The 15,805-nt window shown below is 45.0% G+C and overlaps 1 protein-coding gene across 1 annotated transcript in view; it reads right to left on the reverse strand.

Moving 5' to 3' along the window:
• PUS7 (pseudouridine synthase 7) overlaps nucleotides 1–15,805 on the reverse strand; it is a 255,751-nt gene that overhangs the window by 157,054 nt on the left and 82,892 nt on the right. The window contains exon 6 of the mRNA XM_069229854.1: nucleotides 11,215–11,326. Within this exon, the coding sequence (XP_069085955.1) occupies nucleotides 11,215–11,326 (112 nt within the window). The remainder of the gene's footprint in view (nucleotides 1–11,214; nucleotides 11,327–15,805) is intronic.

Genomic DNA, 15,805 nt, shown 5'->3' on the forward strand with positions numbered 1-15,805 from the left:
CATTTGCATGCCACCCTCCGCTTGGCCAGAAGGAGGCTAAAGACTACATATCTGCGTTGCCCACCCTCCATCTTCTCAGTGTACACCAGTAGAGAAATTAGTGGTGTGAGTGTTAACTGATTGGATATCATTGTGGATAGTGCCCTCTCAATTTCTTTCCATTAATTCAGCACCGGGGACATGACCAGGCCAGGTGTACGAAATCTGCGTTTTCTGCCCCACACCTGGTGCAGTTGGCAATGGACCTAAGGTTGTGTCTATAAAGTTTCGCGGGGGTATGATACTGTCGGTGTAGATATTTATAGAGTATAATTCTCAATCTACTGCTTGCCGTGATTCTACCAGTCTGCTGACAGCAATATGTCCATTGTGTATCTGATAATTGCGTCTGGAACTCTTCATCCCAGCCCTTGTGTGCTCTCCCATTAATGAGCGGCTGTTCTTGCTGCATTGAGTGATAAAGAATAGAAACCAAGCGTTGCGGTGAGTTCACATCCAGCAGTGCATGAAATGTGCTAATCCTAGGTGGTTCTAAGGGGAAGGATAGTGTGAGGTCTCTGATGGAGCGCTTACGGCGTAAATATAGAAAGGTCTCTAGCGGGAGTTGTAGCCAGTCATGTGAGAATATGTGTGGTTCCCGGAAATGGGTATCAACATAAAGATCTCCCCATTTATGGGTGTTCAACTTTGTTAACAATTTTGCGCCTGCTGTTTCGCATATTATCGATACTGCCTCTTGTTTCAATAGCAGCATGTCTGGCGAGTATAATAGGTTGCTACCTGCACGATTAGCTATTTTTCTCCAGGCTCTCTGTGTGCATGCCACGTAGAGTCCAGAGAGGAGGTGATAACCATATCTGGTCTCAGATATGTGGAATGGGAATTGGGGGTCATGTATACCTGCTCTACTGCCAGGTGCGCCATATGCGGAGGTGGGTGGTACCAGTAATGTGCAAAATGCGCTTCTGCACAATGACAGTATAATTCTAGATCAGAAGCCTCGAAGCCCCCATTTGCAAAAGGTTGTACGAGGATCTTCCAATTTAGACGTGGCTGTTTGCCTGCCCATGCCAACCAAATCATCTGCGTTTTCAGCACTTTAAAAAAATGTCTAGTTGATGGGAACAGTATATTTAAAAATAAGTAGAGTAGCTTGGGGAGTATGATCATTTTCATTAGTGATATGCGATCGGCCATCGAGAGGGGCAAAGCAATCCATCGTGTAACTTTAGATTGTATATCGTCTAGCATCACCCCATAATTTAATCGCATCAGTTCTTGCTTATTACGGGGAAGTTCTATGCCTAAGTAGCTGAGACTGGTGTCAATCCATTGAAGGGGGAAGTTCGGACAGGTGTGAGTTGTGTTAGTTGTTAATGGATATACATGTGATTTTCCCCAATTTATTTGGACTCCTGACATGTGGCCAAATTTGATGAATTCCCGTAATACGGGATTTAAGCTCTCAGCCGGATTCCTTAGGTACAGTGTTACGTCATCTGCATAGAGCGAAATTAGGATATGTCTATTGGGGGTGCGTGTTGCGTAGCTATTGTGATGTTGGCGGAGCATGGCCGCTAGAGGTTCCATCGCCAGAGCAAATAGCAGTGGCGACAGTGGGCATCCCTGCCTGGTTCCTCTCTCTATGCGAAATGGTGTGGATCGAATTCCATTGATCTGCACAGTGGCTGATGGACCAGAATATAATAAGGAAATCCAGGCCATGTAGGCATGTGGGAACCCCATACGTTTTGATTTCACCATTAGATAATCCCACTGAAGGGTGTCAAAGGCCTATATGCATCTAGGAAGGTAGCAACAGCAGGAGTTTCAGGGTCTATGCTTTGTTAAATAGCGAAGAAGGTGCTCAGGTAATGCGATGTGGATCTACCTGGGACAAACCCAGATTGGTACTGCCTAGTCAAGAAAGTCATCAGTAGATTTAATCAGTTGGCAAGCACCTTCACCAGAATCTTTGTCACAATTGATATGAGACAGCGGTCGATATGATTCGCAGCTGGTGGCAATTTTTTTTGGTTTCCCTATAGACTTCTTTTAGCCATGGATCGAGTATGTCTACATAGGTCTTGTAAATTCGTCTGGTATGTCATCGGGCTCTGGGGCCTTTGCCTGATTTTAGCTGCATAAAGGCTTCACAGATTTCATCATGTTCGAGTTCAGCTGCAAGGAGTTCTCATTGCGTGTCGCTAAGCCAGGCCAACGCTACATCCAAGTATCCATCTATATCCGGGGAGTGTTCTCTAGTGGAGGAGTACAGGTGTTGATAATATGTGACAAAGTTCTGGAGTATTTCAGGGGTGTCCCTATGGGGGTGGCCAGAGGGGTCGCAAATCTCCATTACTGTGTTCTCTGGCCTTGTTGCACGGATGGTGTTGGCCACAGCCCTACCTGGTCTCTCTCCTTCACCCTAGGAACGTGCTTGGGCATCTTTTCCCTTAAATAGGGCCTCACGTTCCGCTGTCTCCTGAAAGTCTGTTAATGTCTCCCGGAGCCACCGCACCGCATTGTGTGTTATGGCCTGTTCTGTCTCCAAGCCTTTGATTTGCGATTCCAGAAGTGCAAGTGTGGAACGTATGTCCCAGAGGATGCCGATGCCCTTTGCCAAGCGAAACCCTCTGAGTGTGAACTTGAAGGCCTCTTGTTCCTGTCAAAGAAGTCCCCTATCTCCCTCTTTAGTTGCCAGCGGAATGCACCATCCAACAACATGGTTGGGGATAGACGCCAGGTAACGAGGGGAGCAGGAATTGTGGGCAGTAACAGCTTGAATGCGACCAGGGAGTGATCAGAGTATGTGTGGGCTAGATGTGTGATTTCTCTAAGCCAGGGTACCAGGGATTGTGATATGAACCAAAAGTCCAGTCTGGACCAGCTGGAGTGTATGGCAGAGTGAGTGCAGCCAGCGCCAGCTGTCAACCACTCTGTGTGCCACGATGTCAGCTCTCAGCCGCTCCACAGCCCTGTGGCAAGCATCGTCCAAGTCCCTCTATCCTCCAGGGGGTCTATGGCCAGATTGAAGTTCCCACCCAATGCAAGATATTTTGATCCAACTTTCACAACGCAGCTCCATACTGAGTCAAAGAAAGTGGGAGCGTCTACATTGGGCGCATAGCAGTGGGCTATTATGATGGATTTTTGCACTATTCGGCCCAGATAATTGTGTATCTACCCTGTGGACCGTTTCTAGCACCCAGAGGAACATATGGGGGGTCTTTGCGTATTAAGATTGTTGTACCACGCGAGTAGGATAAATAGGTGGCATGTTGACGATTCAAAGACCAGCGAGTCGCAAACGTAACCTGCTTCCCAGGTCCAAAGTGGGTCTTCTGTAGGAGTGTTATATATGTTGGGTCTCTCTAGGTACACTAGGATGTGTCACCTCTTGCGCGGGTCGCCCAGTCCCCGCACGTTCCATGTCAGGCAATTTAGTGCATGCCCACCTCTAGTGAACTGGGTTACTTCCCTGAACGCTGACATTTAGAGATGCTGTTACGGGCCTGGACAGTTTTGGGGGAAGTGCGGAATGCAGCTGGTTAATAGTCAATGTTGTGTGCAGTTGGGATATGTGTTGATGTGACCCTGGGTAACAGTTGAACTCCCCTTCCAACCCCGCCTCCCACCTCGGCAGCCCAATTCCGCCCGGAATTGCCCACCCTTTGAAATCCCAAAAAATAACTACAAACTTGAAACACTGAATCTCCAAGGGTAACAGGGAACGTCCCAGTGGGAGGCCAGCTAGGAAGGCGCGCTAGAGCCCCTCAGATGTCAGAGGGAGCCCGGGCATCTTGTAAAGTGCCCAGGAAAGCCTGCTTTGACTAGCTAGTCATTGTTCCCAGAGTGATGCATGGCGTTCATTTGGGTTTTCAAAGGTAGCAATTAATGGTTGTGTGGTTGGTCTTTGGGGGGGTGCTCCGCTCCCAAGGCATCATTTGGGAATCACAGTAGTTTGTGCTAGGATTGCCCAGCTTCAGTTTAAGATGGGATCAGTCTTGGTCTGACAGGGTAGAAGTCGGTTCTGGACCTGCGCCAATTTGTCTCCTCTGCAACTCTCGTCCGCAGTTGTGTTTCAGATAGTCATTGGCCTGTTGCGGCTTGCAAAGATCAGCCTTTTCCCTTTATGTGTGATCTTTAGGTGCGCTGGGTACAGCATTGCATAGGAAATGTTCGCTTGTCTCATTTTCTGCTTGACGGTGGCGTATTTTTTTGCAAGCCTCCTGCACCACCATGGTCAAATCAGGGTAGATCGATATCTCATTGCCATCGAACTGCAGGGGGTGTCTTTCGCGGCCCAACCTTAGTGTGGTGTCGCTGTACCTATAGTTCAGCAGGCAGGCAATTATTGGTCAGGGCGCAGCCTCAGGTGAAGGCTTCGCTGTCAGGACTCTGTGTGCTCTCTTCACTACCAGCATCTTGGAGAAGGGTTCCTCACCAGAGTAGTGGGCATGTGTTCCACATATTGTTCCATGCGTCCAATATCTATGGATTCCGGAACGCCTACTATACGTAGATTGTCTCTCCTTGACCTGGCTTCTAAGTCTTCATTTTTGTTCGCAATGATTTTGAGGAGTTTGTCCATTTGCAAGAGTTGTTCGTATTTTTGCACATATTGTGTCTTCGACATGAGAAATGCGCTGTTCGATTTAAGATATGCACCCTGCATGTTTTTAGAGCTTATTAGTGAGCAGGTACAGCCTGGCGGTCATATTGTCCATTTTACTATCAATCGAGGGTAGGCTGGACTGCATGGTAAGCAGTAGCACCTTCATTTTTTCCCATTTCTGAGTGCTCCCCCTGGGCAGGTTGGGCGTCATTATTGTCCATGGCTTCTGGAGGTGCTGTGGTCGATTTATTGGCTCCAAACTGTAGCTTTGGCTGCTTAGTGTCTGATTTCCCCAAGGCAGCCTGTCTCAAGGTACAGCAACACAACAGTGGCTCTGCCGCAGCATGGGAAACAGGAACCCAATCAGGACCCCCCCCCTCATCGCAGCCACCTTTCTGCCAGAGCCGGTCCGCTGGAGGGGGGTGATAAGGGTTGGGGGGTGGTTTGTGTGGGGAATGAGGGTTCCACCAGTCGGGTCAACAACAGGGATGGTCGTTCACAGTGGAGAGACGTTCGACTGTCTTGACCCACAGCGCAGGTCAATGTGAGTTCAGGTTGTTGTTCCCGCAGTTTTGGGTCAGTGATCTGGCTTGTCTCCTAGTTCACCCGCCGGTGATCAGCTTTGCCGCTGCTTTCTGCCGTAACGCCTCTATCAGCTGTGCTGTCTAGGGTCACCGGAACACCAGCCACAGCACCCCAGTCTTCCACTTTGACGTCTGCTATGTGCATCGCAACCAGACCCTCCGTTGGCACCCCGGCGTCAACCAGCCCCCGTGGATGTCTGCTATTTTGTCCCCCAGCACTCAGCCGCGTCGTACCTTCTGGTAGTCGGCCTCGACGGCGCTGCACTCAGTTCGCCCCCGTGCCTGACCCAGCCGATCTTTGCGGACCACACGGTCCTGGTGACCCGACACACTGCTCCCCACCAGGGACAGACGATCAGCGCGGCTCCCCGAGATCCTCCTCCAGGCGCAGTTGTCAGCATCTTGCGTGTAGTGTCCCAGCATGGGGGTGCTCGGGGCCTCAGCCAACTAGGTAGGCCCCATCGCCACGTAACGGGTACGCGCTGGCATTTCTCATGGTCTTGTTCTGGAAGTCTCTCGGGGGGTCACCCCCGTTATCAGCGTCCAACGGACACCAGATCGTGAAGCAGTACACTCTTTTTGGTCAGGATTATATCGGATTGTGTGCTCGGGATGCAAGAGCCTCACACGATTGCAGCCATCTTGCTTGTTGGATCTCTTCCGCCCCTCCTTATCTGGGGTCTATTTGAGCAAGGCCTGGACATTCCTCTTAGCTTTGAGAATCTTAACTTCACGGTCAGCCTTACTCTTCCAGGAAGTGTACCTTTAAATGTCATTCAGTATGGAAGCACAGTGCAAATACAAGAGGTGATGCTGACTGTTGAGCTTTTTTGGTGCTGGTTCCGCTCTCAGGGACATTTCTTTCTATGGAGTCAAGTATAGGCTTCGTCTGTGCAAGAAAGTTCCTTGGTATGTGGATGGGTATCTTTTGAGGCTGAGGGTGTTGGGACCAGTCCTTGGTGTTGACCCCAGCATCGTATGGTTTAGTCTTTGTCCTGGGGTTTGATTTCAAAGGGGTACCTGAATATTGAGCTATTTCAGAGTCTACAGGACATTTGTAGATAGGATGCCACTCTCTTTCTCTGTTGTATAAAATGGTCCTCCCATATCCTTATCAGACTCAAAGCCTTCAACATCCTCAGCTACCACTCCAGAGGGGGGCTCTTTGGAGTCCTGGCACTGCATTTTCTAATAGCACACCCAACTTACTTCTAGTCGTGCAAGATTGTATTTATTTGACAGAAAGGCATTACACGCAGAGAAGGCAGTCTTGTTGTGGTCCCTCATTATATAGACTTTACAGACTCTTTGTTAAGTCTGACCACCAGAACTTGCTAATGCAACAGGAGCAAAACCTAAATGAAGAATTCTCAGTACACACTTCCAAAACTAGTTGGGTCCTAGGTGCTGACATGTTGGCGTCACTTGTGGTCTTCAGTGCTCAAGTGTCATCCTCTTTCACATTTTTAGTTGCAACAGAGACAAAACACTCAAAGCATATCTGTAGGAAGTTGGCTCTGTATGTGCTATTTCAAAGTAAGGAATAGCATGCACAGAGTCCAAGGGTTCCCCTTAGAGGTAAAATAGTGGTAAAAAGAGATAATACTAATGCTCTATTTTGTGGTAGTGTGGTCGAGCAGTAGGCTTATCTAAGGAGTAGTGTTAAGCATTTGTTGTACATACACATAGACAATAAATGAGGTACACACACTCAGAGACAAATCCAGCCAATAGGTTTTTTATATAGAAAAATATCTTTTCTTAGTTTATTTTAAGAACCACAGGTTCAAATTCTACATGTAATAGCTCATTCGAAAGGTATTGCAGGTAAGTACTTTAGGAACTTCAAATCATCAAAATTGCATGTATACTTTTCAAGTTATTGACAAATAGCTGTTTTAAAAGTGGACACTTAGTGCAATTTTCACAGTTCCTAGGGGAGGTAAGTATTTGTTAGTTTTACCAGGTAAGTAAGACACTTACAGGGTTCAGTTCTTGGTCCAAGGTAGCCCACCGTTGGGGGTTCAGAGCAACCCCAAAGTCACCACACCAGCAGCTCAGGGCCGGTCAGGTGCAGAGTTCAAAGTGGTGCCCAAAACACATAGGCTAGAATGGAGAGAAGGGGGTGCCCCGGTTCCGGTCTGCTTGCAGGTAAGTACCCGCGTCTTCGGAGGGCAGACCAGGGGGGTTTTGTAGGGCACCGGGGGGGACACAAGTCCACACAGAAATTTCACCCTCAGCGGCGCGGGGGCGGCCGGGTGCAGTGTAGAAACAAGCGTCGGGTTCGCAATGTTAGTCTATGAGAGATCTCGGGATCTCTTCAGCGCTGCAGGCAGGCAAGGGGGGGGTTCCTCGGGGAAATCTCCACTTGGGCAAGGGAGAGGGACTCCTGGGGGTCACTTCTCCAGTGAAAGTCCGGTCCTTCAGGTCCTGGGGGCTGCGGGTGCAGGGTCTCTCCCAGGCGTCGGGACTTTAGGTTCAAAGAGTCGCGGTCAGGGGAAGCCTCGGGATTCCCTCTGCGGGCGGCGCTGTGGGGGCTCAGGGGGGACAGGTTTTGGTACTCACAGTATCAGAGTAGTCCTGGGGTCCCTCCTGAGGCGTCGGATCTCCACCAGCCGAGTCGGGGTCGCCGGGTGCAGTGTTGCAAGTCTCACGCTTCTTGCGGGGAGCTTGCAGGGTTCTTTAAAGCTGCTGGAAACAAAGTTGCAGCTTTTCTTGGAGCAGGTCCGCTGTCCTCGGGAGTTTCTTGTCTTTTCGAAGCAGGGGCAGTCCTCAGAGGATGTCGAGGTCGCTGGTCCCTTTGGAAGGCGTCGCTGGAGCAGGATCTTTGGAAGGCAGGAGACAGGCCGGTGAGTTTCTGGAGCCAAGGCAGTTGTCGTCTTCTGGTCTTCCGCTGCAGGGGTTTTCAGCTGGGCAGTCCTTCTTCTTGTAGTTACAGGAATCTAATTTTCTAGGGTTCAGGGTAGCCCTTAAATACTAAATTTAAGGGCGTGTTTAGGTCTGGGGGGTTAGTAGCCAATGGCTACTAGCCCTGAGGGTGGGTACACCCTCTTTGTGCCTCCTCCCAAGGGGAGGGGGTCACAATCCTAACCCTATTGGGGGGAATCCTCCATCTGCAAGATGGAGGATTTCTAAAAGTTAGAGTCACCTCAGCTCAGGACACCTTAGGGGCTGTCCTGACTGGCCAGTGACTCCTCCTTGTTATTCTCATTATTTTCTCCGGCCTTGCCGCCAAAAGTGGGGCCTGGCCGGAGGGGGCGGGCAACTCCACTAGCTGGAGTGTCCTGCTGGGTTGGCACAAAGGAGGTGAGCCTTTGAGGCTCACCGCCAGGTGTGACAATTCCTGCCTGGGAGAGGTGTTAGCATCTCCACCCAGTGCAGGCTTTGTTACTGGCCTCAGAGTGACAAAGGCACTCTCCCCATGGGGCCAGCAACATGTCTCGGTTTGTGGCAGGCTGCTAGAACTAGTCAGCCTACACAGATAGTCGGTTAAGTTTCAGGGGGCACCTCTAAGGTGCCCTCTGTGGTGTATTTTACAATAAAATGTACACTGGCATCAGTGTGCATTTATTGTGCTGAGAAGTTTGATACCAAACTTCCCAGTTTTCAGTGTAGCCATTATGGTGCTGTGGAGTTCGTGTTTGACAGACTCCCAGACCATATACTCTTATGGCTACCCTGCACTTACAATGTCTAAGGTTTTGTTTAGACACTGTAGGGGTACCATGCTCATGCACTGGTACCCTCACCTATGGTATAGTGCACCCTGCCTTAGGGCTGTAAGGCCTGCTAGAGGGGTGTCTTACCTATACTGCATAGGCAGTGAGAGGCTGGCATGGCACCCTGAGGGGAGTGCCATGTCGACTTACTCGTTTTGTCCTCACTAGCACACACAAGCTGGTAAGCAGTGTGTCTGTGCTGAGTGAGAGGTCTCCAGGGTGGCATAAGACATGCTGCAGCCCTTAGAGACCTTCCTTGGCATCAGGGCCCTTGGTACTAGAGGTACCAGTTACAAGGGACTTATCTGGATGCCAGGGTCTGCCAATTGTGGATACAAAAGTACAGGTTAGGGAAAGAACACTGGTGCTGGGGCCTGGTTAGCAGGCCTCAGCACACTTTCAATTGTAAACATAGCATCAGCAAAGGCAAAAAGTCAGGGGGCAACCATGCCAAGGAGGCATTTCCTTACAATATCCAAGTACAAGGATATGAAAAAAGCAATCTGAGGTGAAGTCTGTGTCCTGGTGCACTGTAGTTTTCAAGAGCAGTACTACTGGTACATTGAAACCAAAACTCCTTATTTGATGAAAAACAGCTTGGAATAATCCAGAACAGTAGTTGGGAGGAATGTGCACAGGACCTGAGCTACAGCTACATATACTGCAAACATATTCTTATATCTGGACATGTCTTTATGATATATACCCATAGCAAAGACCTACCTAGAGAGCAAGACAAAACAAATACAGAAAATGCCCTGCACTGCCATGGACAGCTGTTAACACAACTGGCAGAGTTTAAGCATGCATGTGTATTACATGATATGTTATCCTTCTGAATATTTAATTGCTTAAACTCTGCTGTTCCATGGATTACATTCACTAAGTAAACTTGCACAAATGACAGAAGTGATGTTCTACAACATAACTAGCTGAAATGCAAAAAAGGGGTTAAAAAATATCACCTGCATCCAACTATGACCTAATATGCACTTACAAATCCTGTCTATCACAAAACATGATGCCCAACCATCAAGGGTGCTCTTTTTAAAAGGGGAGCACACAACCTTTTACACTGGCTTTTCTCATGTTTAAGGAAACTGAAAATTTCAGTAGGGCTCTGCTTCCTTCACTAGTCGGAGCCTCTTCTCCTCGAGGCCACTGTATTTAGCACAATGTTCAATAACTCAATCCTAATTAGAATGCACCCCGACATTCGTCATTTCCCTCTCCGACAACCTCCTATCCCGGTCAATTCCTCATTATGTGCCTTCAAGGAGAGATTAAGGCTAATCCTGGTCTACCTTCTCTACACAGCCTTTGCTCAACTGCTTTTCAATCAACAACCCTAAAGAGTTTAATTCAATACCGACTCTCCTACCTAATCTTTCAGTGCCTCATTAGTACTATCTCATTGGCTCTTGCCAATACTCAGAGACTGGTATGTGTAAATGCTGTACAACTGGCCCTTCATGTTCCTTTTGACTGTACATCTTTACGTTTATTTTCTGGTTTGTATCTTTCTATATCACATAAACCTTTCCTACTACTAGTCACCCATACTTTAATTTCCACTTTCTCGCCATTTGACTTTTCGAAGGTGAATTCTAGTTTATTTTCTCCCCTATTCTCTTAACTATCTTGCTAGATTTATCATGAAAACGTTGTTTACTGTGCTTAATAATGTTTTTCTCCCAAGTATATTTGAAATATTAAGGATTTTTTTTGTTTTTATGTCACTATCTAAAGCGTTCCAATCCCCCCTGGACCTTGTAGAAGGTATAAAAACTCATTAAGTAAGCAAATAAAACCAAAAGCAGAAGCATACTTTCTACCATTATGTCATAAGGGATATCATCCAAATGTCAACAGTAAATTGATAACATAAATTGAGCACTTATTGTGTTTCGACATCACAAATACCAATTTTGGGAATTTGACAGCATGAAATCTTTGCTGGCCTCTCACCGATATTAATACACAGAATTGCAATAGTAACTTGATAGGATCCACTGGATTCTTATTTCTACAGCATAAATATTAAGCTCAAGCACTTAAATTAATGTAATGCTGGGTTACTTAAAGCACAAATGCCAACCCTTGGGAGTCTGATGGCATTCATGATATGTTAGTTTTTCCAGTACAAACCCTAAGTTTAAGAAATTCAACAGTAAATTATAGCATCCATTGGGCTATCATTATCCTGGTTGAGCACAAAAATCAACCTTGGAAATTTTCAATCCTTGATCGCATCTGTTGCATCTTTATTTCCTCACACATCACAAATACTAACCTTAGGAATTTTGACAGTAAATTGATGGCATCCATCGTGTCCTTATTTTCCTTGTAAAGTACAAAATGACAATAGCTTCCCCTTGATTTTGGCCAGGAATGCTTTCGTGGATCTTTAACAACAAAAAAAAAAGCCAAAAATGTATGTTGTTTGGAACTAAATATTATGCAATGAAATGACCAGGTCTAACTTATTACTGTGTGGTCTTGATTACAACATTATTTAAACCAAGATAGGAAAACTAGGTAAAGGCGAGTAAAAAAACATTAAAAACATTGAAAACGGTTTACTCGTGGAAAGTCTGGAAATCTGCTGCTTTGTAGTGTTTCTACTAGACACAAATAAAGCCAGATCTTCACTGCACACATGTGAACTAACTAATGGCATTGCCCCTGCTGGGATCACACACCATTCCAGCATGCTCCGGTTGAGCAAAAAAGCGCAAACAGAGAAGAGGCCAAACATTTTTAATTTTTGGGTGCCAACTTTCTAAGGCACATGGAACAAACAAATTTAACACAATGAAACTATAAAGCAAGTTTAAACATATTCATGGTAAAGGGATTTTTGCATCTAGATAGGAATATTTTAAATATAACAATATATAGAATCATTGAATTCAAGTAATATAACAAATGTCTGAAAAGCTTCAAGGTATTTGTTGGCCAAATGAATTAATCAAGCAATGTAATCATGAGTGATCCATACAATTATAGTATTATAACCATTATTTAATGGTTCTCGGAGTTTGGCATTTCATTGCTTCTTAATGAAATGCTAGCATATCTTACCTGATACAGCTCTGACATCTATCCAAATGCACAGCAAAGGGGGCATAAAAGAGCATGGTTTAATATTTAAATACATCAAAGTGTTCTAGAGGTGAGCATGCAAATGGATGCTTATATTGGCGCTTGCAATGTGTAAACTGTAGCCTTAAATCCTACTAAGATATTACATGGTGGGCAGCAGCAAGCAGGGCATACTCGGGTGAATAGCACTTTGCAGCAAAAGGTTAGTGAAAGTAAATCAATGCAATGACAGTGCACCAAGCGTTTGCTGACAAAGATGTAGCAGTAGATCCTCTATGGAGGTGCAGATCTCAAAGTTTCCTGAATATTTCTGACCCAGTAATACACAGAAAGAGAGAAAGTACTAAAGCATCAGGATACAGATAATTGCCAATTACAGCAGTACCTGACTAGCAGGATCAAATCAATATCATGTCATCTGAGAATGTGATGAAATGCAGGAGCTACTAGGTGAACTGAGTATAACTGGTCACTTCTACAGGTTTAAGTAAAGAATATGAAATTATTTTGTTAGCTAACAGACATGCTGACCTTATTCATGCTGCCACCCAATGGGCTAACCTCAGAGTACAGCACCTAGAAGGGCAAAGTAATGTACTCTTTGGTTACTTACAGTAAAACAAGTGGTGGAAATTGTATGAAGTGAGCCATGACTGATACCAGACCCCATTTTCTACAATGGCAGCAAACTGAACCCGACAGCCTGGCCAAAGCATCTCATACAAGGCTATCTTCATGGGAGAAGGTGCACTGCAAATTTAGCCACTTTTGAAGGCATCTGGTACGCCACTAGTCAATCCACCTCATGAAAGAAAGGTGCCAAAGAGAAAAGGTGTCAACTAAATCCAAAAAGCATGAGAAACGCAATAACCTTGCTGTAAAATATACATAATTGTCAATACTTATATCACTATTTACTTTAGGAAATTGATTTGGAGCACATTGAGGTGTAGCAAGCAGCAGAATGTTGCACATTCGTAATTACAGAGGGGGGCACCTGAACTGTGAGCTCCAGTGGTTGAAGTCTCTGGGCAGAAGGAACCAATTCCGTTTTTCAGCATTACTGCAGAAATGAAGCTTGCTAACGGTGTCTGGAATTGGGATTTATTACCTGTTAGCATGCACGGACGGATGAAACCAGTTTGGTGAAACCTGAACGTCAACACATTCCTTAATGAGGCATAAGCTTCCATAAGGGTAGTCAAAGATCTCACCTTATCTTTTTGGCAGACTCTAATCTCACAGCACTTTTCTTCTAAACTACTTAAAATTACATTAATTATGTAACACAAAATGTCAACCATGGTGTCGTTTTACTTAAACATTTCTTGCCAGCTACTGAAGTATTGTACTTGCTGTTTCTTGGGTCCAAACTTCACAAACATCTATCACAGTATACAACAAGAAACCCACAATAGATCCTGCAGCACTGCCAAATTATCATCCAGATTCTTTTACTTAAGTAATGTGAATATATCTCTGTGCATATGCTGAGCAATTTAGAGCACTATGGGCAACTGGATACAATGAAGTTCATTCCTTGGCAAAAGACTGGGATGTCTTTCTGTTCAGAGTCTGGGTAGGAGAGTCAAGCTACCATTACAAACATGTTTGATTTAGCATTAACATCTGCCACAGCTGCACATGGGAACTTGTTTGTATGACTTTACAGGCCAAAAAGCTGGAGGCTAGTATATGCTGTTTTGCCTGTGCTTGAAGATAATTACCAATGTTTTGAAGTAGACCGTTTCAATTTGAGAACCATTTCATTTTAAATGCTGCTCACGCTGGGTGCCACACAACGCAGCCAAACTTTCTTTACCAACATATACTACATGACCTGTTCCACTAAATATATGAACAAGGATTGCAGTTCATCACATGTAGGGTAAACCCTGAGTTCTGTACTTTACAGGAAAGTCAGATGATTCTAAAAGGTTTTTAAGGCAACTGACTAGGCATCTGTAAAATATTCAGTATAAATAGTATCAAATCAAGGCACATGCAATCTAGTCACACACATCTCCCACCGTCCCTGAATAGGCATCATGATTAAAGCATGATTCACCTAATCCAAAACGTGTGTGATCACAAGAAATAGTTTAGCTTAGAGATGGAAAAGAAGACATTTCAAATCTTGGCATAAGGGTTTCCAAGTGATGAATACTATTGTCTTCATGTACAAGAGCAGGCAAATTTCCTACTGAACGTTTGTGGAAAAGAAAACACTCAGAAAACTGAAGCCAGTATTCTAACTGTGAAGGATAATAACAACTTAACAATGCCAATGTTTTATATAGTAGCGAATACAATACTTACATTTTTTAAGCACTGTAAATACTAGTTGTTACTATAAGACAACTAAATGGTACTGAGTTTATCGACCACAGCTGGATGACATGCTGGCCCTTCCAGGATTTGGATTGAATACCTGTGGTCTCAAACAGGTGTCAGAAGGGAGTGTGTAACTCACTGTGGGACCTATGCTGGCTGCAAGAATACCAACATCGCCATGCACGCAATAGGGTTACTGGCAATATCTGTCAAGGAGTCACAATCTTGCCCTAGTATAGTGATTTGAGTTGTGCCTTCAGGAGAGTTAAAGTTTCAAAGTTTGTTTGATTTAGATAGCTTAAAAAGATAGAGTAAAGGAACATGGATGTTTGGAAGTCAAAGGGGAAATAACTCCTAGCTCTTTCACAAAACCTTAAGGCAAGAAAGGCATTTCACCAGAGCTGAAGAAGTGATACCCATTGACCAGTCAATCCATATCCTAGCTTTGAGCACTTCATTAAAGCCAAGACAGTTTTAGCAGGTAAGTCAAAAATGTGCCTGGGCCCAAGACACACCCCTGATTCCTGCCTGGCATGACGTAGTTAGCTAGAGAAAATCGGTGCTAAACGTTAGAGATAGTTTAGAGAGACTTTTTTAAGGAGGAGGTGGCCAGGCAAGTCTCTTTTCAGCCAACAGAGATGATGCTTATCTGGAAAAAGCTTCTTCATTGTGAGCTTGACCAATGCCAAGGAGGTCCTTGGTAATGCAATGTCTTGTAATTATGATGTGATGTCTTACCCCTAAACTACTCCAAAGAATTTCAAAAATCAAAATCTTCTGGTAGGGGGGGCAGACATATTACTATCCTCAGACTCTGTTTTAGGTATTTTAAGTTTGATGCTGTGTCTATTAAATGGTCCATTATAAATGGAGGAAGGTCCTCCACCTAAAGTTAAAGAATCTGCCTCTCCCTGGATAAATTTCGGTTTCCTTTAGTAGATTAAGAGTAGGCATCACTTGCACAGTCTTTATAGTTGCCATATGGAATTTAAAAGTCAAAAGATCAGGTATAGGCAGCTAACAAGGCTTCATCATTTTCTATCCCTAAAGGGGAGCACCATTTTGGACTCTCAATCTTGCAAGAAGAGGACACAATTGAAAGTCTGCAGCATCTGCCCCTCAAATGAAAATTTTACACAGGATAAAAAAAATAATAAAAAAAAAAAAAAAAGAAGAAGAAGAACAGGATGGACATTACATCATCTCTGAGGTACCGGAACAGGCTGAAGGGTAGAGAACTTTAGCCTATCTGAAAGTCCAAAATATCCACTGCAACGATCTTAAAAATATAGAAATCAGTAATTAATATCCTAGAAGGAGAATATTTCGAGACTGAACACAACATCTGTTTGTACAATCCAAATTTGGAATTGGCAGAGTCAAATATGTGGACAAGGACCAAGCGACCTGGTACTGAACAACTTTGATAGGGATGACTAACAAGG

This window comes from Pleurodeles waltl, chromosome 4_1, assembly GCF_031143425.1.
Source record: "Pleurodeles waltl isolate 20211129_DDA chromosome 4_1, aPleWal1.hap1.20221129, whole genome shotgun sequence".
Lineage (NCBI taxonomy): Eukaryota > Metazoa > Chordata > Amphibia > Caudata > Salamandridae > Pleurodeles > Pleurodeles waltl.